We start from the raw sequence: 24,205 nt of genomic DNA, 5'->3' as shown, positions 1-24,205 counted from the left end.
CAAACTTTGGAATCGGCACGGAATTTCGAACAGAACCCTTTATTTAATCCATGGGGGTAGCACACTCTCGTTCCGTCAGTCATAACTAGGTAGAAGCCTTAAGTAATTTGCAGTTGTATTTTCGGAACCTTCAACCTTCAGAAGAAAGTCACTTTTACAACCAAATTTTTTCAAGTACTCATACCACTGTGCCATTGGTCTTTGCAAACAATTCTAATACGAATTTAAGGAGCCTTAAACCTATTTATATCACTATTTAATAATATGTACAGTAGAACCCCGGGATACGGCATGAATCTGTTCCGAGATTGGGATTGTAAGGTGAAATAACCGTACGGCAGGGGCCAAAGCAAAATTTTATATAATCAAATAACATAAATAACACCGTAAGGCAGGGCAAATACCGTAACCAGGGGCTGGAAAAATATCATATTCCACATCGTAGTCCCAAGGTTCTACTGTGAATCATTACTATACGTTTGAATATGCTTTGAATTCTTGTAATGCAGAGCCAAACCTCTTTTGCTTAGTAGAGAAAAAGAAGCATGTTTTCAACACCCGAAGAAGGTCGTAGGTTGCAGCGACCGAAACGTTGTGTTAATAACACCCAAGATAAGAATAATAGTCCGATTAATCAACATAACACAAGCATTCACATCTTTGTATAGATTTTCACATTCACATAGGATCTCATATACACAATTCTTAGTAATAATTTTTTCTGTAGGGGGCTTGACTCACACAAACTCTTTCCAGGGAATCAAAACGCTTCTGAATACTGTCCTGATGTCATATGGATTATATATTTTTTGAATTTTTTTCCGAAAAGTCCTTCATATATGGCATACAAACTGTGGTGACTTTTCGGGTGATGTCCGATGGCGTCTGGTTCAGGTTTCTTGGAGCTGATATCATGGTCTCTGGATATTTGTTTCGGTAGAGGGATTTTCATAAACTGTCCATATTCTCTTGATACGCCTTGCTGTTACTACATATTGCCTTTGCTCAGTGTTGTAGGCAATGGACGATTCCTTTCTTTACATTATAGGGATGAAGCAAGTAGTAGTTTAGGTACTGTCCAGTGAACGTTGGCTTACAGTATGCAGTGACCAGTGTGGATTAAAAGTACATCTAGGAATGATAATTTATGTTCTTTTTCCATCGTGAAGTGTATAGGTGGACGGATAGAGTTAACATAGTCTAGTAATGCTTGAACATCTTATAGGTAGGGCCTTCTCCCTGCTAATATATATCAGATCCCATCATGATGTAGTTTTCACACAGAAGGTCAACGTCTCCATTATATTGTCAATTGAAATGCAAGTGCAAAGTATCTGGGGTCAGCTTACTCCATACCACTGTCTGATTCTTGTCAGTGAGTACTTTTTTTTTTTTTTTTTTAATTTTTTTTTTTTTATTACATTTTCACCCCAAACAAGACAAATTGCCACTTTGGTGTAGGGGGCTACTATCAGGGGCAACACTACTGGGGTACTATGTAGGGATTTGGGCAGCAAGGTGTCGGTTCACGTTACACTTGAACTTCTGCACGTCAGTACTGTTGGGGAAGCAGGGACCTGGAATGGAATTCCAGAGTCTAGCGGTTCTGGGGAAGAAACTATTGGAGTAAAAAGATCTTTTACATCTAGGGATCTCTACAGTGTGGGGGTGGGATTTTGCAGCCTGTCGGGTTTGTCGAGGGTGCTCACGTCGTGGGGGCACAAGTGATTGCAGTTCGTCAGAGCATTCACCACTAAAATACTTGTAGAAAAGGCAGAGGGATGCAACATTTCGTCGATGGGACAGAGGCTGAAGCTTAGATGCCAGTTCAGGGCCTATCAGGTTTGCGACTCTCTTTTGAACCTTGTCAAGGAGCGAGAGACTAGTAGCAGATGCACCAGCCCAGATGTGGCAGCAATACTCCATACATGGGCGAATGGTGGCCTTATAGAGGTACAGGATACTTTCGGGTGTTAGTAGTTTTCTAGCACGGTAGAGAGAGCCCACCTTTCTTGCAGCGGCCCTGGCAATGCCTTCAATGTAATTGTTCCAACTCATGTTTCCTGTGAACGTTAGGCCAAGGAGTTTGAAAGATGGACTCTCAGATAAAGAGTCGTTGGCCATTGCTATGGGTGGTAGAGAGGGTTTCTTGTAATTATTGAATGAAACTAGTTTAGTCTTGGCAGCATTGAACGCGACCAACCACTTTTGTCCCCATTCCACTACAGATTGGAGGTCTTCCTCTAGTGTTTCTGCCATTTCTTTAGAAATGTGTTCATTCGTCAGACATCTAGACTCATAATCTGGTTCAAACGAATGGAAGCATTGTGGATTATTTCCACAAAGTGAGCTGAATCCTTGACGTATGATGGAGATTTATATATTATTTGGGTGATGAAATCTACTAAGGAATTGGTTCAGTGGATTGCATGCTGAACCTCAGACACTAATACAATGAAATGCTGTCTATGCAAATCTTAGGAAGGCCGTTTAGGTGTGGTTGCTTGTTGTAATGCTGAACTAGTTGTCTGTATTTTGCAGGTGGTATTAGATCCTTGTTCTTACTGAGAATCTGATAGCTTCTTTTTCAAAGTCAGATTCTTTTTTACTTTTCAGTAGCCACCTGATCCTATTAGTTTTGCCAATTTCTTGGAATATTCTGCTCTATTTCAATAACATGGCAACATTGTCTTTGTCTGCTGCTAGTATGATATCATCGTCACTGCATAGTGACTTGATAGCTAATACTAATAATAATCTTTGAGAGATTCAGTTTTGGAAGCTTTGAATTCTCGAGAACTTGTCTCACTTTCCACCTCAGCTTATCTCCTTGTGCGTCAGGTTTATTCAAGGCTGCCTCCTCTATTGGAGCTATCATATCTAAGTATGGAATCCGCTTGATGGTAGTGGCGAAGTTGAGATCTTTGTTTAGCACTGATTCCTCAGAGGGAGTTAGCTGACATTTACTTTTGTTGACGATAACTCATTCGTGAAAAGCGGGTATGGACTGTTACATCCTTAGCTTTCAGATTTTCCAATTTCTTTATTTGCCGAGACTCGACCTCCTTAAATTATTTCTTATATGATATATCTAAGTATTCTTGGATGTTGGTTTTGTTATCAGTTCAGGAAGGTCATTTTAGATTTTGATCTGTAATTGATGTTTCTCCCATCAACTGTTGCAGATTCTGTTTTGCACAAACTCATACCCTACTCATTTTGCGATCCTTTGTGTGACTGGTAGTTTCAACATTAAGTGGTACTAGCTTGAGATCACAGCATCGGTATAGAAATGCTATTTATTCTTGCCAGTTTTTGGTATTTCAATTTTTGTATTATTTTGGATCTGTACCTAATTGATATTGCATTTCTGAATTTTTGAGATGAGGATTGATTATTATTTGGATTTTTTGGACTTCTGTTCTTATCTTGAGGGTCATTTTTATAACGTTTTGGTTGATGTAATCTCTGACCTTCTTCAAGTGTATCTTGTCAAACTCTGGAATCTTTCTGTTGAACTTAGGAATCTGCACAGAATTTCTAACGAAACACTTCATTTAATCCATGGGGGTAATATGCTCTCATTCCGTCAGCCATGACTCGATAGAAGTCCTAAGTAATTTACAATTGTATTTTTGGTTGCCCACACTGAAGATTGAACCTTTAACCTTCAGAAGTAGGTCACTTTTACAACTGAACTTTTTCAAGTACTCTAACTTTGCAGACAATTCTAGTACGGATTTTAGGAATCTTGGATTTTATTTCTAAATGTGAACATCACTATTTATCACTACATAGATGATGGAACCTCCCATCGATTTTGACTTATGAACTCCACCACAACAACTAAGATGTTTGGAAATCCACACAAATGTTTTGTTTATAGAGGTGAAGGCTTTGTGCAGAACCAACCACACTTTTTGATACAACTGCTAACAGTTGTCGGTGCAATGGAGCATTTGAATCAAATGTCCTAATCTTTGATGTTATTCTCGTAAGGACCCTCTGAACTTCATTCAGGTATGTCTTGTTGAAGTGGGAAATCTTTATGTTAAACGCAAGAAGCAGTAAAAAATTTCAAATGGAACACCTTATCTAATCTACAAATTATTAGTTTCATTTTTTTTCTTTAAATACTATTAGATCATATGTTCTTCAGAATTGTCTAATCTATTTCCTGCTTTCTTTGTCTCATACGATTCGCTGGTCTAGTGGTCTCTATCAATTCGCTGTTTTGATACTCATTATAATAGTTTTCTTATTCCAGTATCTTCTTTCCAAGCACTGCAGGCTTATGGAACTCTCTTCCTGCGGACTGTTTTCCCCCAATAATATAGTCTTGGTTGTAAGAAGCTGAAAGAAAAAAATATGCATCTCCTGTCTTTGCTTAAATTGAAATATCTTCTCGTATTATTTGGAGTAAACCCCACCCTCCCACCAAAAATCCAGTCCAACTGAAGATGCCTGGAAGCGAATTTACTCCGGTCCAGGCACCCAACTGCAGACCCACCGACTTACTGTGATTGAAGTCGGCCCCCGTAACTTCTTCGTATCAAGCGAGTGCCTAGGTGACCGTTTGAATATCTGTGGGGCAAGACACGGACACAGTGACGTCATCGGCGAATGCGGAAACCCTGGCTCGCGTGCCTCCAGGGAGAGCTATCCTGCGCAGGACTGGTGTAGTTGCCTCGTCCCTTAACTTGAGAAGGAGGGGTTCCAATGCCAGGACGTACAAGAGAGACGACAGGGGACAACCCTGTTGCACCGACCGGGAGACGGCGAAAGACTCCGACAGCTTACCGTTGATCTGCACCGCTACTCTCGGCCTGTCATACAGTACAGAGATCCACTTGCAGAAGTCCAGATTAAATCAGGTGGCCTCCAGTACAGATCTCAGAAACCAATGGTCCACCCTATCGAAAGCCTTGGACTGATCCAAACTGATCAGCGTGGCCTTGGTGTCGTCTTCTGTCCCCTCTATGATCGTGCGTATCAGATGAAGATTGTTCTGAATCGATTTCCACTTCACAGCATAGCTCTGGTCTGGTTCGATCAAGTCAGTGATGATAACCTGCAACCGATAAGAACAGCATCTATTAACAACAGACCTTTGATCTTAACCAAAAAGGCCAAGCACAAAAGCGTTACGGACAGACCGACCAATCGACGGAGTGACTTATAGAGCCGCTTGCATGCGATTAAAAAGTCAAAATTAACCACCCATTACCATGACAACCCTCTACCTGAGAGTTCATTGTTTAAACTTCTCGAGTTAACACTCACAGGCAACATGAATTGGAGCAAATAAATTGAGCACATTGCCAAGACTGCTGCAAAGAAGGTGGACTCCCTTTACCATACTAGACAGACAATTATTCATACAAAAGTGTAATCTATATCTTTACAAAGCCACCATTCGCTTATGCATGGAGTATTGTTACCACATTTGGGCTGGTGCATCAACCATTAGTCACTCACTCTTAAATAAAGTTATAAAGCTAATAGATACTGCACTGTCGGCCAAGCTCCAACCTCTGCCCCATCACTGCAATGTTGCATCCCTGAGTTTGTTTTACAAGTACTTTAATGAAATGTGTTCTGTGTTTCCTAAGTGGAAATTAAATCCAGTTGTATATTTTCCATTTCTTAAAAATGCTGACAAGGTATTTTGTTTAAGCACAATTCTGAACATGTATGGCATAGAAACGAAGTGCCGCCAATGATGCTGGTTAAACAGAGATGAGACAAAAAAGGAAAATCTCCATAATTCCAGTAATTATAGGAGCAACTGGACTCCTGAAAAAGAATTTCAAAAACTGCCTGGAAAATATACCTGGTGAACCAAGTGCAAGAGAAATACAAACAATTGCACTTAAAGAAACAGAGTATTAAAAAAAAAAAAAAAAACTATGGTTGGAATGTCTGAGATAGTGGATAAATGTCTGGTATTCCAAGCTAGAAGGAAAAAAAAAAAAAAAAAAAAAAAAATTGTATAAATATCACTTGTAAATAAAAACATAAGAATATACTACCTTCTTGGTAGTCAGACTGTGATCAGCTTTTTATGTTATCAATCACATCAGCATCATATCATTCGGTTTAGCATCCATTTTACATGCTGGCATATGTTGGACAGCTTTAACAAACTGTTTTCCAAACTAACCTATCTCTGAACACATCACATATGTGCCACCTCAATGTAAATACTCCCAGAGAGCCAGTCTAGCAACAAATTCCCACCCTTTCACTCTACATGCCGAAAAGCCTTCTACTCAAATAGTTTATTCCCTTGGACTGCTAGACTTTGGAATTCCCTGTTTTCTGCTTCCCTGACTGTACTTACATGCAGAAATATAAATGTAATGTGAACAGACGTCTCGCTACTCAACTACCCAGATTCTCCTGTTAGACATGATCCCAAATAGTAAACCCTTACATCCAAATGGCAATATGTCTTGCTTGGGGGTTAAAAAAAAGTAACTGCCTATATGGAAAAAAGGAACAGAAAGTAATTCTTTAATAAACCAAAAGTTATCTAACACTCCCACTCCCTACATGAAATTGCTTGAAGTTTTAACGTTCATGACTAAATTAACATTTTCAGTTTTTAGAGAGAACTGTCAAAAGAGGAGGGAGAAAAAAACAAAAAAAAAAAAACATCAACCTTTTACTTAAAAAGCAGAATCCAATGAAAAAGTTGTGAAATCACATCCATGACAGACTAGTGATTTAAGCGGACCCTCCCCCCTTTAAAAAAAAAAAAAAAAAATAGAAAAAGGCCTAATTCTGTTAAAAAAATTGGAAAACTCCTGTTTAGTTATTGTATCAAATTGTATGAAAGGAAAAAGTGACCATTACGGCAGGGAGGGTATACTGGAACAGAGGTGTCAAAAGAAGGTCAAAGTTTAGAGACGCTGACACAAGGTCACATGCAGTTGTTATACACCGGACAATATACAGTAAGTAGTTTTTCCTGCAATAGAATATGGAGATTTAATTTCCTAAGTGGAAATTAAAACTATTTGTATATTTTCCATTTCTTAAAAATGCTCACAAAGTATTTTGTTCAAGCACAATTCTGAACATGTATGGCATAGAAGTGAAGTGTCGCCAATGATGCCGGGGTAAACAGAGCAGAGACAAAAAAGATAAAATACCAAGGCCTTATATACAACATGAAAAGAAACTGGAATCTTAGGAAGATCTCCATGATTCCAGTAATTATAGGAGCAACCGGACTCATGAACACGAATTTCAAAAACTACCTGCCAAATATACCCAGTGAGCCAAGTGCAAGAGAAATACAAACAATTGCACTTAAAGGGACAGTAAGAATATTTAAAAAAAATAAAAAAGAAAAAAAGACTCTTGGTTGGAATGTCTGAGATAGTGGGTGAATGTCTGGCATCTGGAAGGATGGCCCCAGCTAGAACGAAAGAAAATTAGAAAAAAAAAAAAAAGTATAAATATTGCTCGTAAATAAAGACGTGTAGTTATTTTGAATATACTACCTTCTTGGTAGTCAATCTGTGATCAGCTTTTTATGTTATCAATCACATCAGCATCATATCATTCGGTATAGCATCCATTTTACATGCTGGCATGTGTTGGACAGCTTTAAGAAACTGTCTTCCAAACTAACCTATTTCTGACCAGATCGTTATTTATCCCTCTTTCTCATAAATGCATTTTTATCACTCCCTTTCATATTGTCCTTGAGCTGCCGCTGTGAACTGACCAGCTACCTCAATGGATCTACATCTACTGAGCCAAAAAATTATCCATTCTTACGTGGCCATACCATCAAAGTGTCCTGTTCGGCACACATCTCTCTTTACTGTTCAAATTTAATCTTCCTCCGAGAGCATCAGAACTAAGCCTACCTTTAAGGAGGTGGTGTTTGACCAACACTGCTAGAGTGCCATAATAAAGAATACCGCTCTGCTTTTAAGTCTCCAAAACAATTTTTCATGGTAAACAATGATTCCTACAATATTAGAACAAGCGCAAATTCTTGGAAGTGATTATAAGAGATAAATTGACTTCCAAGACACACACACATTATATATATATTTTACATTTTTTTTATTGGGGAAGTGGTATTATCCACTGGAGAGCCATGTTCTTGGTCATAACTGAAGCAAAATCTGACCTTGCAAACCTGAACGGTCAATTTTTTCTGTTGCATCCCTTCTTATAAACCAGTTTGTTCAACTAAGCTATTTTCCGGGAACCAGTTCTCGTTTACCTCAGTCGGGAAATACTTTGAACAAAGACATGATAACGCACATGACGAGCACCTTCAACAAACGGACATCGCACCCCAACTAAGACGTAACTCCAGCGACATACGTCGAGAATCCTAACCAATTAAAATAGCATTTTCACTTCACTATATCTAAATATTTTTTCGCCATGTGCAAATAAAAAAATATCTCAGCTTTCAATCTCATTAGAAATAAAAAGAGGATCAACTGCATTAGCTGATTGGGTCAGGGAACTTCATAGGAATAAAAACGATTTTAATTGAAATGGTCAGTAGTAGATAAGGATAAAGGTGCAATCTGTGTTTACTTGATACTTTTTTTAGATCAGTAAAATTTGAAAAAAAATCCTAGCTTACTAAATACTCTTGTTCTGAATGATTAAATAAAAAAAACCAAGGCGAAGCCTCACTTTCATTGGAGTAAAACGTACATGGAGCTAAAAAGTATATTTATTAATAGAATACTTATTAACGGAATATCTATTATCTCTATATAAATAAAATGAACTCATTTTTTTCCCCCGTCTGATTTTGACATTAATAGGATTAAAAATCAAGATATTTCATGCAAATATAATATGCACAAACGGCAGAACAATATCTGAGGTGTGTTATAGGCTTATTATTTCTCAAATTCCTCGATAATCTTAGATTTCTATACTTTTTCTGCTGAGAAGTCACGGCCAAAATCGGTTAGGATCAATGGAAGTGGTAAAATATTTTCTCTCTAATTAATTCCTCCTCCCCCTGCCACCACTTAACACCGTTTGGGGATCGTTCACAAGGAACAGTTAAGAGAACACTGGTTTGGCTTCGTAGTTCTTTCATGTGAAGTTATTTAAAATCACTAAACTAAGCTGCAGTGCTCTGTGGCGTAGTGGTTAGCGTGCTGGACAATTCACATTATATTTTCACGTTCGCGCCGACCTACCGTAATCTTTTTTTTTTTTTTTTTTTTTTTTTTTTTCACACTTTATTTTTCTACTTTTACTCATGACTCCGGGTTTGATCCTTCCTACTTAACTACCCTAACATTTTTTAAAACTCCCCTCTCCCCCCGTCCCGGAAACAAACACTCAGGCAACGCCGGGTACCCCCGCTAGTTATTAGATAAGTATTTAAGAACTTAATTCTCAAATTGTTATTTTATATTAAAACAACACATAACCTCAGAAAATTATGGTTGGATGGCAAACGTAGGTAAAATCTTTGGTAATAAAATCAGTAAGTTAAGATATGCATTACAAACTTATATTTTGAATAGGTTAGCCTAGTTTTAATTGGATTTGTTTAATCCATATATATAAAAGCGAAAATGTATGTGTGTATGTATGTTCGCTTTTCCTCGATGTCCACAAAAGGCTTCTTTCAGAGAAGCGCTTCACAACTTCTTAAAACTTTTTATATCATCTATAAATTGTAATATCTCAGAGTTATCCACGGAGCTCGCCTGTCTATTTAATTTTATTGACTTTCAAACGTTAATTATTCCACATTTCCCCGCATCGGCATGCGTTACATTCGGTTTTCGGTATAAAAAAAAGCGAAACTCGACTCTAATCACAGGCCCAGAGCCAGTGGTCTCTAGAGAACTAAGTAACGTTTGTTCAATGTTGACTTCGTCATATCAGACTGTAGCTTTCATTTCGAGACGAGGGAGCGGGTTTTTAAAAACAAACAAACCCATTTATTCAAAACTGTCCTGCACAAAATAGTAACTGCTGAATACCTATTGCCGTCACGTCAATCAAAAACGCGCACCTGTTTGTTTTTTTTAACACTTTACTATTTTCCAACTGCGCGTCGTCAACGCTTCGGGGTTTTTTTTCACATAACCCGGGCAACGCCGGGTACCCCTCGCTAGTTAATAAATAAATCATAAAGTCATATTAGGAATTTACCAAACCTAGAAACCAGCATAAACATTAAAACATCGAATGGCTTGAGTTACTTCCCTTTCAGCATTTTGGATACATATTAGGTTTTCGGTAACTTATAATTCAACTAAACCTTTAAAATTTCGAACATACATATCTAAAATATCCAATAATTGTAAATCTTAATAGGTAGGAATGAAAGAAAATAAAAAATTAAAAATAAATTGAGATCTTTAATTTTCAATGAAGAATGAACTAAGTATAAAGTAATGTTAAACTTTCTTTCCTCATTGAATAAGTTGTCAATAAAAACTTTCTTAAATCAGATAAATAGGTTAGCCGATATTTGTGTAAATAAACAAAGCAAATTCCAGATAAGAAACCGACATAGAATCGCAACAATATAACTTAGTTTGGATTAGAAAACATAATTTAAATTAAATAAAAGAAATTTAATTTAAGAAATCAATGAATAGTATTAATAAAACATTAAATGGACATAGGTAATTAGTGGTAATATTGTATGATAATTTGTTTGAATATTTTTTTTAAATGGAGATACGAAAATAGGTAAATATAGAAATCTTTAAAAAAAAAAAAAAAAAAAAAAAAAAAAATACTTTGCAAGGATGAGATATAGGTAAAATATTTTAGCTTGTTTTCTTTTCCTTATAAGGAAAATGGTTTCCATGTTTTATTGTAAAAGTGTTTTTTATTCAATAAATCTGAAGAAAAGCTGTTCTTGTGAAAATTTTCAAACGACATGTTTGAATTTGTCTGAATAGTCTTGAAACAACTGTAACTAACAATGAAATATGATGATTTTGTAACTTATAGTTTAAGTCATCTATTTTTGGCTTAAAATTTATTGGTATATGAACGATTACTGATATATATATATATATATATATGCGTGCATAAACCCAGAAATATTCGGAATACTACAAATAAGATATATTTATAAAAATCTAATTCTTAGTTCGTTAGTTATTAATAATCTAAATAACCACTGGACTGATTGCTTCAACATTTTGGTATATTTTTACTGTACCCATGCGTGTTTTTATACATCTCTTTAATTATAACATTATACTTAATTTTTCTTTAATAAATAGGTGGTTTTCTTTGTAACGACGTGAGCATTTTTTTTAATTTGGGGACATATTTATCACCGCCCGCCGTCACGTGATATCACTAAAAGGAACTTTTCGTCTCACCTCGGCAGATCGTGGTCTTGCTTAATGTAAACAGAGTGTGTTTACAATATGGGTAAATTTTAAATGGATTTAATCATGTGATTATTGATAATGTAACCATGTGATTGAAATTTAATTTAAATTAACCACATGTGGTCGCTTTCCTCTCAAATATTCATTGAAAAATTGATATTAGCAGCAAATCGACCATTGTGGATCATCTTTTTACTATTCAGATAATTAAAGATTCAATGAGATTCCTATTTCAGTCACCTAAAATGAAATGAGTTTAGGAATTTATATCCAAACCTAAATATTATTTTTACTTAAAAAAATAACATTAATACACTAAGTTAGGTAAAATTTCCGGAGATTGCTCTGCTTTACGGTTGTTGTAAAAATGGAATGGAAATTTAAATTTTGTTCCCTTTTAAATTTGGTACATTTTTACATTACGTCCAACTCATCATTCACATTCGACATGTCAACTTTTATAGGTTTTTTTGGGTATGCTACCAAGGTTAGGGGTCTCTATTCTGAAAGCCATTCTTAACATGAGGTGGGGAGGGGCTATTCCGAGAAGCAGTTCTTAACATGGGTAGATTGGAGTGTTTATTCATTGTAAAAATACCCAACAACCTATAAATGTTGACATTTCAAATGTGAACGGTAAGTTAGACTTATGTAAAAAATAACAAAAAGATATACCAAACTGACTTTTTCGCTTAAAAATGGAATTATTTCCCTTTTATTTCCTGTTAATTTTTTTTTTTTTTTTAAATATTTCGTGTTTTATATATATGAAGTACAATTGTTGAATGTTATTCTTTTGATTATATTTGTTGGGGGGGGGGGGGCACAATTAAAAAAAAATGATTAAAACGAGTGAAATTTAAGTTTCCGTTCCATTTTTACAACAACCGTAAAACAGTGCATACTCTGCAAGTTTTATTGTAAGTTATAAACATCTAGATCCACTTACGTTATATTAGAAACTAGAAACCAAGCAACCCATAAAAATCTGGTAGCCAAGTGTCAAATCTGCTTAAAATATTGTAAAAAAAAAAAAAAAAAAACCCTCTCTCAAATTACTGGCAATAATTTGGTTTCGTCCTTCCCTTGATAAAGGGGGGATTGATTTACTAGGATTTGTATTAGAAGCTGAGCACTTAATTATTTAATTGTTGAATTTTTTACATTTTGATTAAATTTGTTAGTTTGCAATCACTGATAACCCACTCAAAAAATTGAACAAAAGACGAAATTAAAAAGAATGGTACTCATGCAGAATTTAACCTGATATATTTAATTTAAAAAAAAAACCATGATAATTCCTTACATTTCTGGTCAATTTCAACAATAAGCAATGTTATCTTCCTAATTGTCATGTCACAATTATTTCAGTTTTCTACGATTACACGAAAAAATGATTTCGGCTATATTTGCTTTGTCATGTGAAATGTGATGTAAACACAAGGGAAATAGCTAAAATTTCTAATTTCTTCGATAACTATTTCCTTTAATCTCTAATTTCTCCTGTATCGTTTTTCGCAAGTTTTGGCTATTTTCATTACTGTGACATGACAATTCAGTGGATAATATTGGTTTCACTTGAAAATCATTATTTAAAAAAAAAAAAAAAAAAACAGTTTATTAAACTATTTCCATTTTTTTTAAACCTTATCCTACAACATTTGTACATTCTTTTCTTCCTTCTAACTTGTCATTGGTCTCCCACTTACTTTGTTGGCTTATTCTTTAAACAGATTTTGTTTCAATTTTTCCATCGATTTATCTTTGATAAAACACTATACTTACATACAAAAAGACAATCAGCTAAATTTTTTTACTTTTGGAGATTTTCCAGTGCGTGTTCAAATACATGTCTATAGTAAAATTAAATCCTCATGTTTTCCCCTCTGTCAACCTCAGGAAGAACGGACAGTGGACGTGCATTGAATGATTTAAACGGACATACCATTTTAATTTAAGATATTGCACTTGACAATTCACTTGGCGTTTGCAATAACCATTAACAAAACTCAGGGACAAGTTTTACATGTGTGTGACTTACACTATGGTTGCTTCTCACATGGACAAGTATATGTTGTTTGTCCTACAGTCAGAAAATCAGACAATCTCTACATCTGCACAGAAAAAGGGACACCTTAAAATATTGTGTATTCACAAATATCGAGAACATAAACATAAGAAACATACATTTTGTCTTTTTTTTTTTTTTGTTTTCCATTTTATATTGAGCTGCAGCAACACATGGTCGGGTACAGCTAGTATATATATATATATATATATATATATATATATATATATTTGTAGTGTATTTGTTTGTCTCTCCGTCTGTATGTCTTGCAATCCAGATGTAAAATTTTATGAGATTTTTACAATATTTTTGTTTTATTTTAAAATGGTAAATAAATAAACAATAAATAAATTGCTGAGAATATCGGCGTGCTTATTCCTTCTCAAGCGACACAAGATGTGACTGCTATTGCACCTTGTTATAAAGAAATTGACAAAATATATGGACAAAATTTTAAATAAAAAGTAAAAGCAAATATTTTTGTTGATAATTTAATGATGAAAAACTTTTACACACAAACTGATGGCATTTTTAATAAAATCCAGAATCCATTATGAATATTATGTAAAAAAAAAAATCTTTTTTTTTTGGAACCCAATAGTAATCATTCATTGCTGTTTTCAATTGAGTATTCAAAGCCAGCAAAGAGGACACCTGGAATAAATTTTAAAAATACAATTAATACATATAGAGTTGGAACGATTAATTGGTATTGAGAATTGGAAAAATCAGAACTTTTTGAGGTATTGGAATTGGAAAAACTTGTGCTTATTTTCTGACGCCAAATACAATTTATTATTATTTTTTTTATTTGATTTTGTTTCAAAGAAAATCTTCCATTGTTGGTAGTAATGTTACAATAATAAATATTTATTGATTTTAAACAACTATCTATAGACCATTCATAAGTGTGTTTTTACATTTGAAAAAAAATATCTGCACATTTAACTTTTTTATTTTTTTTTTTAAACGGTAATATGAATAAATAACTCTATAGTTAAATATTTAGAGATTTATAAAGAATCAGAATTGGGAATTTAGAACGGAATTTAGAAAAATATTGGAATCGTCCCATCATTATATATTGATCGTTTGTTTACATAAAAAAAATTCTGATTTTTCCATAGAATTAAGAATATTCAATTGTAATGTCCGAGCCGTTCCTACATAATAAAACAACTTTTAGGCAAAATTTGTTTACATCGATTCTTGAATGATGTACTATTTTTAACACTTCTCAAACAATTCAGTGCTTGCTTTTGTAGAACGGTTTGTCTTTGGCCTCAAAATATGCCTCAGTATTTGATATCATTTCTTCATTGAAGCAAAATCTCTTTCCTGGAGCATTCTTTTGAGTTCCGCAAACAACTAATAATAATTACTAGAGCCAGATCTGATAAGTGTGGAAGCAATTAGAAGTGCAATTCATATAGCTTTGCCATTGTTGCGATCAATTTTTGACATGGTGCATCGTCTTAGCATTTTATATTTTTTCATTTGTGGCTGTGTTTGCTGATTTTTTTCTCTCCTTCAAACGCACCAATAACACCATATAATATTGTCTATTGATGTTTTCTTTTTTTTTTTTTTTTTTTTTTTAATATAATTGATGCACAAAATATCTTTCACATCACAAAATACGGAGGTCAAAACCTTGCCTGCTGATGTTTGAGTCCTTGGTCTTTGTACAGATTTCACTTGCTGCTGTCCACTCAGCTGACTGCCACTTTGGATTGAAATGGTAGATCCATGTTTCATCCACAGTCCACATCAACAGTGAAACAAAATTCCTTTTTTCTGTGCTGAAACAGTTGCAAAACTTTCATAAAACAGTTACAAACTGTTTCAGCACAACTGATTCATTGATGCATCGTTGCTTTGAGCTTTTTATCAACAGATGTTCATGTGAAATGGTGAATTCACAAGATTCTGATATCCTTCAACTCTTTTGCTACATCATACTTCTTTTTCAGATTCCGAATAACACTTACCAAACCATTGCTTTGTTTGAATAGTATTGCTTTTTTCCACCAGAAAACAATGCTTTCTCACCACAAAATTAAGATTTTTTTCATTGATTCTAAAATTAGCAATACACATGAAAAAATTGAAATGGCTTAAAATATCTTAATGGCATACATAGAAAGCACTTGAGCTTAGAAAGAATCTTCAAATTTTTTAATCCGATTAAAATTAAAAAAGTTATGACTATTTTTGTGCCTCACATGTTTGGATATTTTTTCCTCTTTAAAACCATATGCGTTTTATCACATTTTTTTACACTATTTTTTCAGTAAAAATATTATATCTTTATTAAAACACAAGAATTATCAATGAAATTTGTCATATAAGTGTATTTTTGTGCTAGGAATCAGAATATACTACTGAAAGTCTCCAGAAATGAATGCTTTCCAAATAATCTGCAGTAAATGCATATAAATATGCTGCAATTCCTTAAAAATTCCAAGTATCCATTAAAAAAAAAAAAAAGTTATAAAATTCAGTCAAATTGTAATGCATTTTATGTATAAAAAGATTAAATCTAGGATTGTTCAAAAATGAATATAGTTCAATATTTCTTTGGTATTATTGTAGACTAGCAGGATGCTTGGCATTGCCCAGTCATAAAATACGCTTAAATATGAGATTTTGATTATTGCAGATTTCGTATTTATTATTATATCCAATATATAGTAATGATATAAAACTTTAAAAAATTAAAAGACTTGTGCCATCACCGAGAATGGGAACCAAAAAGTTTAGCTTAGGATTTATTTTTTCTTTGACGTTAATGCCAGACCTCTGAAGATATATCAACAATCAGCAGTACTAAAAGTGACACAACCAAAATAAGAAATTATTAAAAATTTAATTAAAAAAGCTGTTAGTATGAGGTTTTAAATAAAATGTCATTTTAGAAATAAAAAGTAGTTTGTTCTTATTTAAGACTTTCAATGTCGTCATTGCCGAGATCATTAGTCGTTGTGTGTGTGTGTGTGTGTGTCACATACGAGATTCTAAGACATATACCTTTTACTCAGTTCATAAGCTGTTGTGTGTTGATGACGCATTAAAGTGGTACTAGCTTGAACCAACTTGTTTGTGTTCAAGTTAAGTGTAGAGCAGTCGAAAACTTAATACTTGACAGGTTTCAAACTCCTTAACTTCAGTTCACAGATGTGTTGCACCTGCGTGCTAGTTGGGGTCGCGAGGCAAGTCAGTGCAAGTTGTGTTGACAGGATTTATCACCCCACACATAATAGAGGACTCACAGGCATTTCTAGTCAGTTAGGGGAATCGCAGTCAGACAGTCAAAGAGTTAGAGAGTTCTTTAGTCAAACTAGAATCAGTCAATCAGAATTAGAGAATCTTGATTCAGGATGAGAAAAACAGAAAAAGAAGAGATGGGAATCGATTCAACAATGCAGAGGCTTCTCAGGAAACAAGGGAAAATCTAAAATAAAGACTTTATCCAAACAATATCAAGTTGTGTTTTTGAGAGCATGTATCATTGCGAGGGTGTACTGACAGGAGAAAAAGGTATATGTCTTAAGATCTCCTTATAGGTGACACACACACACACGACTGTCTACACACGTGCACACACACTTACGACTGTCTGTGCACACACACACCTACGACTGTCTACACACATGTGCACACACAACGACAAATGATCACGGCCATGTCAATTATACAGACACCACACAAGAATATACATGCCACATTATATAGACCCTGTACACAAAAATATGTACCCCCCCCAACAGAACAGTTACATATACAATAAACAGAGATATACATTGTATACAAGACTTGTTGAAGATGTATGTGTGCCATTGGGGCTCTGTTGCTAGTGTCTATATCTAAATTTCTATCTTTCAAGTTTAGGATCTCAGCTAAACTCACTCAGGTCTTTCGTCGATTTGCCCATCATAATCATTTACGGTCATCCATTCGGACTAATCTATTGGACCCATTAGATATTTTATATTTTCTCCTAAATTAACCAAATAAGAATCGTTTTCTTATTCAATAGATTTTAAATTCCTGTTTTTTTTTTTTTTACAACTTCAGTCACTTTGTTACATATTGTCCCGGAAATGGAGCCCATTTAATCTGGAGATTGTAGCATAAATTGGGGCTTGTCATTGGGATTGTAATGTAAGACTTGTTTGGGATCTATTATATACTAGCGGTTCAGCCCAGCTTTGTTGCTTGGTCTCTATGTACTGTTCATAACTTTATGTGCATATATATATATATATATATATATATATATATATATTAAAAAGTTTGACTCATGTCCAGGTAACCTACATCTAAAATTTCAAGTGTTTAGACTCAAAATTGGCAGAGGAGTTTGGTAGAGTCTGCAAAGATCAACTCTTTCAACTTTCACCTCTTGGCAGCCAAATTTTCGCCCCAAAACTGATTAAAAAGCTTGCTGTATGTCTGAATACACTATGTAAAATTTCAAATGTTTAGACTCAAAATTTGCTGAGAGGTCAAATTTTTTTTTTTTTTTTTAACTTTGACCCCAATTTTGACCCCATAACATTTGTTTTGGGCTCAAATCAAGTTAAAAAGTTTGATCTATGTCCAAGGAACCTACATCTAAAATTTCAAGTGTTTAGACCTAAAATTGATGGAGTTTGGTAGAATTTTCAAAAGTCAAATCAATGAACTTTGACAGGCAAATTTCTGGCCAAAAACCAATTAAAAAGATTTTCACAAATCTCAATATCACTTATGTCAATCTCGAGTCTGTAGACTGAAAATTGACAAAGTAATTTGGTAGGGAAATGCACATGCGCGCGTGCACACACACACACTTTCATAGATATATAGATTTTTTTAATTTTCTTGTAACATTCTACACATACCAAATTTCCCATATTGCCTCATCATAAGTGGTGAGAGAAATGTAACAATGTAAATAATTAAGAGAGAGAGAAGGTATTATGATATCACAATGTATTCAGACTTTTGTGAAATCCATTTACTTTGTAATGGAAGGATGCAAATAATTAAAAGAGAAAAAATGGAGACAAAAGATAGGGAGATGAAGAGAGAGTGTGTGGAAAAGAAATAAAGAAGGAGGATAAGAAACAAAGAGTGGGTGATGGGGAGAGGACCAACCTTGTTTGTATGAAACAGCAAAAAACCAAGTTCAGATCTTCAAACTTCTTATAAACTGATGTGAAAGTAAACAAAAACCTACCTGAATGCCCGTAGAATTGTGCTGAAAATGTTTCAAAATATTGCCTACAATTATGAATCCTTGCAATGGCGGTCAAACATTTCTTTCAAAATGATGAGACTTGGACTAAAACGTAACTCTTTTTGGCGAGAGATTTCTTTCCACCTAAAAAAGCAAAAAAATTTTATATTAAACAAGACTCTTAAGTCATCGACATCATATTTGTGTCTTTTTTTTGGGGTTCTGTTTTTATGGAAATCAGTCCAGACAAGGTATGAAGCCATTTGATTTAAGGAGCTAACAAGAACAAAATATGATTATCGCAAAGACAGGGGATGCCTATTAAGCTTAGTCTTAAAGGGACCACAAGTTTGCAGTTCTTGGAAAGAAGCTACTGGAATAGCAAGTTGTGTTACAATGAGGTATTAAAACAGCGAATTGATGGAGACCACTAGATCAATAAGTCAAACGAGCTGGAACAAAGGAAGCAGGAATAGACCAGACAATTATGAGTAACATATGCCATAATAATATTTGTAGAAAAGACTGAGACTAGCACCATCATGTTTGTGAGAGAGAGGTTGTAGAGAAGAATAGTGGGGACGATCAAATTACAGATATGCTTCTGCACCTTATCAAGAAGCTTATAAATGGTACAGAAATTCACCAGCCTAAATATGATAACATCTGTTGAACGACTTTTAAAAATTCACTTCCAAGCTAATGTATCTCTGGCTTTATTTATCCTTCTTTCTCTCAAACCCATCCTTATCATATACTTCATCATTTTCTTGGCGTTCTCCTGTAAACTGAATTTGTTACGATTTTGCATCTACTAACCTATTCTATTCTTTCAACGTGCCCATACCATTAAAGTCTCCTGTTCTGAACACATTTACTGTCCAGATTTAATATATCTTTGAGATCATTAGCTCTAAGTCTGTCTTTAAGACTCACATTATACATCCATTATATCATTTTCATATCATTTCTATCCATAGTGAAAACATGGATTGATCAAATAGTTTGAAATTGTATGAATACTTTTCCATTACCATTAATAAAAATATACAGTTCGTTTGAACATTATATTTATTAGCTGTGATTTTGTTTTAAAAAATAAAAAAAAATTGATTCTTTTCTGCAATAATACTTTATCTCATAAAAAGGATTAAACTTTTGTTATGTACACAATAAAATTTTTTTTAATACTCAAAAAACAAACAAATGACCAAGGAAGTTTGACAAGTAAGTTTTATTGCCTAACATACCAAACATATTTCAGCTATCGATTGCTTTGTTTTGTCATCCAAAAAAGTAGGAATTAAAGGGGTTTTTTCACATGTTATAAAAAGTCTATCACAATTTATCAATGTGTATCTAATTTGAATTTTTTCTTCAAAAAGCTGTATGTGTGGTAGATAAAAAAAAGGATTTAGAGATCAAATCAAGAGACACTGATGATAGCCTAAGATCAGTTCTAAGGCTGTCATCCAAGTTAAAAGTGGACTAATTAAATAAAATTGACAGAAAAAAAATCATAAAGACAAACTCATCCAAGTTTGATGAATAAATCTCTTTAGCTCCTTTTATCAAGTGGCTTCATACCTTGTCTGGAGTGATTTCCATTAAATAATGAATAAATAAAATTGTGTTATTTTTTTTCTAGACAATAATGTTACAGACAACAAATATTGTATACTCCTTGCATATATGAGATAGTTTTAATTTCTTTCTCACGGCAGAAAAAAATGACAAGTTTGAAAAGTGGGGGAGAGTGAAGCCACTGCCCCTAAAGAGGGTAAAAATTGTTTGAACAGCTCTATCAGCATTCCCCAGTAGGTTCACCTCAGACAGTAAGCAATAAGCTAACTACCATCGAAAGATGGGAGGCAACAACCTAGGAGGTTGGCCTTCCTAGAATTGCACAAGACATTAGTCATTCCTCAGTCATCAGGAAAAAAAGCCATTTCTAAAATGGCCCAAACGTTATTGGATTTGAAATAGTTACGCATAACCACTTGATTGCAACTTACTTATTTCGGACTCTTTTCCAATGAGCCATGTGATTTGACATAAGTTTTTTGGCAGGAGGGGCTTTATCAGGATTCTGAAAAACAGTGAAAAAAAGGTTTTGAAAATACAAAAAGGTTTGATGCTTAATAATCATATTAAAAAAAAAATGCCTATTTTATAAATATTTAGCTGTTTTATGATTCAAGTTCTTTATATCTTTAAATATTTATTAATACTGTTTGGTATGATGGTTTTATTTTATGGCATATCAACCCTTTTTGATTAATTTAATACTGAATCCAGTAATTTTAGTAGATGTTTTTATGTTTCAAGTGCTTTATAACTTCAAATATTTATTCATAATGTTTGGTTTTATTATTTGCTAGAAGAAAAGTGCTGTTTTTGTTTCAGAATTTGCAGAACATGATTGAGTTTTACAAAGAGAAAAGAAAAAAAAAACAATAACATTCAAGTTTTGTATCTTTTCAAATAGCCTGGTCTAGTAGCATCAAGTATTTTACGATTAAGTGATATGTGAAATAGGAGATGACATAAGAGGATAATGTCATTTCTGCATTGTTATTAGCCTTCAATAAATTATGTATAACATGGCATTTTTTTATAGAAAATGTATTTGTGGCATTCAATTTTGTGAAGATATTTCAGTTTGAGAGTTAAGATATATAAAAATAAATCAGCTATTAAAATGTAAAAAAAAAAAAAAAAAACTTGCTTGTAAATGAGTTGAAAATACGAGAAAGCTCATCACTTTACTTCAGAGTAAAATTGGCAGTCACCCGAGCGGACAGCAGCAGGTGAAAGCCATCCAAAGCGACCAATGATGCAAATATCAGTAAGTAAGGTTTTGATTTCCACATTTTGGTATATACAAGATATTTTGTGCATAGATTACGTTGATAAAGGAAAAAAAATATCAATAGCGAATATTACATAGCATTACTGGTGCATTTGAAGAAATTGACCAAAATTGTCCACAAATGAAGATGAATAAAGTGCTTTTTTATCAAAACAATGAACAGTATGACAAAAATGGCTAAACTACATTTTTTTTTTCTAGCATTAGCTTATTTTGTTAGGAATGTGATATTAAAAGTTTAATTTATTGTACTTTGAATTGCTTCTGCACAGACACTATTATTCTCCAGGTCTAGCCTCCAGCGACTACTTGCTGTTTATAGACCTTAAAAGGATGTTCCAGGAAAAGAAATTTGGATTTAATGAAGTTCTATAAAAAAAAAAAAAAGGCATTGAATTGTTAGAAAAGAAGGAGACCATGCTTATGAATAAATTTGATTTTTGCTTAAAAGTTCATGCACTATTAGTGAAGTATGAGACTTATTGAGTGATATATAAAAAAAAAAGATTTTAAAAAAAATATTAAAATATATAAAAAAAGATTAAAAAAAGAAAAAAAAAAATGTTAGAAACTTAGAAAATTTTTTAATATTATGTCTCCTGTTTTAATCAATAATTTTATGTCTATTTACAGAGTGAAACGATAACATTGTCGCCCTAGAAAAGACCACATGATTCCATTTCCATCCGATGAAAACCGGCTTCCTTTTTTTTGCTGCAGACCATCTACTAGTTGGCCAATTGTGTACAAATCCCAGGTGCAATAGGAGCCTTCTATCATGTCTGAAAGTGGCACAATGTTCAACAAGTGAGATCAGAGATGTGCCGTTGTACAACTCATGCTCTCTACCAATCCAAGTTACGACAACATGACCATTGCTAGCACCCTCAAAATGCATCGCTACATTGCCACGAATAACAGGTATGTACCCGGAGTGATAAAAACAGTTTCCGGTCACGGTTGTGGTCTTTGATGTAATTTCAAGTGAGGACTTACATCTTCGAACGCGGCTTGAAAGTCAACACCAAAGTGTACCTGTGCTGAAGAATGTGGTGATCCCCTAGTGCAATCAGGTAGTCCCTGGCAGACCATGGGTGTGGCAGCAGGACTTGGCGTCCAAAGTCCAAAGAGTTTCAGAAGGAGTGCTACGACTTTGTACTCTTTTCTCGTTGCAACCCCTTCTCCCCCGACCTGAACCCGTTGGACTACTTCGTTTGGTCATATGTCAAGAACATCACCAACATGACCTCCCACAACACCAAAGTCAGCCTGATTGCCGCCATCCGCTGAGTATTTGCTGAGCTCCTGGCGGCAGTTGTGGAAAAGACATGCTCCCAGTTCCAAATCCATACTGAGGTGGTGATTGTTGCTAGAAGGTGGCTACATTGAATAAATGTCAGCTCTACTACATAATCAAGTTACTTGAATTGATTTTTTCAATAAAAGTTTTAAAATAAATAATGTAATATTGTTTTCTTTAGGACGATACTTTTAGCGTTCCACCCTGTATTATTATGCTTCTTTGAACATGTCTGTTTTAATAATCTCAGGTCAACTTTAATATCAATAATTAAACCGTTTTAACGGACATTTGAATTTAAAAATATTATTCTAGACGAACTTCAGCAGTTGGCAACCAGGATGGTAACAGATTTTCTATGCTTACCTACAAAGAATGGAATTAAAGACTGTCTTCAGTCGAGCAGAAAAGGATGCCAGCAGATTTAATTCTGGCATACAGTGGCAACAGAAATTTAACTTTCGAGGAGTTTTGCACCCCAACAAAGTTCATTAAAAGAAATTAACTTACAGCATATATGTCTAGTGTCGAATGAGCTTTCGAAGGTGGTACAGGAATCTGCAGTTTTGGAAACAGGTTATTTTCGGATTTAATTGGTGGAGGCAATTCATAGATATTTGTAGTTTTCTGGATGTTCTACAAAAGAAAAAAAAAAAAAAAAAAAATCAGTTCACAAATATAGTGAGACCATTTTTAATGATTACAGAATCATGGAAATGAACCAGTTACTTTTTTTATTTTTTTTTTTTTTAAAAAACGAATTGTTCTTACACTACACAGTTTTACAGAGTAGTCTTTACTTTTAGTTTTATTTTACTCCTTATCCTCATTCTCTATTAATTCATTTTTTGTTAGAAAATATTTACATTTCTGAAAAGAAAATAATTCAATGGATAACATTGTCATTAAAACGAAATTCAGTTATGCATTAAAATCAATTGGATGCTTATTAAAATGGTGAAATTTAAATCCCATAAATAAAATCAAATGTTGATTATTTCTGGCATTCGCTTATCTTGTGAGGAATGTGATATTAAAAGTTTGATTTATTTACATTTAATTTTTATTTGTTTTGAGAGATGTTTTAAAACAAATAATTGTAAATTAAATACCTCTGTGAAACTGTGCCTATGCCTCGGTTGGTTGGTTGTTTTACGGCATATCAATCCTTTTCAGGTTATTTAATGCCGAATCCAGTGATTCGGAAGAAAAATTTTTTTAATAGAATATATTTTTTTAAAAGTTGGTTTCTATTTAACCCATAGTTAGGACCCTAACACGTACTACCACTCATCAGAGTAGACCTGACATTGTAATGACAATTAAAGGGTGGCTCCACACTCCCCAAAGCCCGCAAGCTGGGGCCTTA

At 34.0% G+C, this 24,205-nt stretch overlaps 1 protein-coding gene across 2 annotated transcripts in view; it reads right to left on the bottom strand.

Annotated features, from left to right (window-relative positions):
• Positions 1-13,917: 13,917 nt before the first annotated feature.
• Positions 13,918-24,205, bottom strand: part of LOC145293780 (protein lin-37 homolog) — a 62,919-nt gene continuing 52,631 nt past the window's right edge. For both annotated transcript variants that reach the window (XM_080140314.1, XM_080140313.1), the window contains 4 exons: positions 23,347-23,472; positions 20,680-20,753; positions 18,665-18,808; positions 13,918-14,094 (listed from right to left, as the gene is read on the bottom strand). In XM_080140314.1, coding sequence (XP_079996440.1) covers positions 18,715-18,808; positions 20,680-20,753; positions 23,347-23,472 — 294 coding nt within the window. In that variant the 3' untranslated portion in view covers positions 13,918-14,094; positions 18,665-18,714. The remainder of the gene's footprint in view (positions 14,095-18,664; positions 18,809-20,679; positions 20,754-23,346; positions 23,473-24,205) is intronic.

This window comes from Euprymna scolopes, chromosome 15 (assembly GCF_053919585.1).
Source record: "Euprymna scolopes isolate OS-2025 chromosome 15, ASM5391958v1, whole genome shotgun sequence".
Taxonomy (NCBI): Eukaryota; Metazoa; Mollusca; class Cephalopoda; order Sepiida; family Sepiolidae; genus Euprymna; species Euprymna scolopes.
Note: the sequence above shows the minus strand (reverse complement) of the source record. Positions and strands in the feature narration are given on the sequence as shown.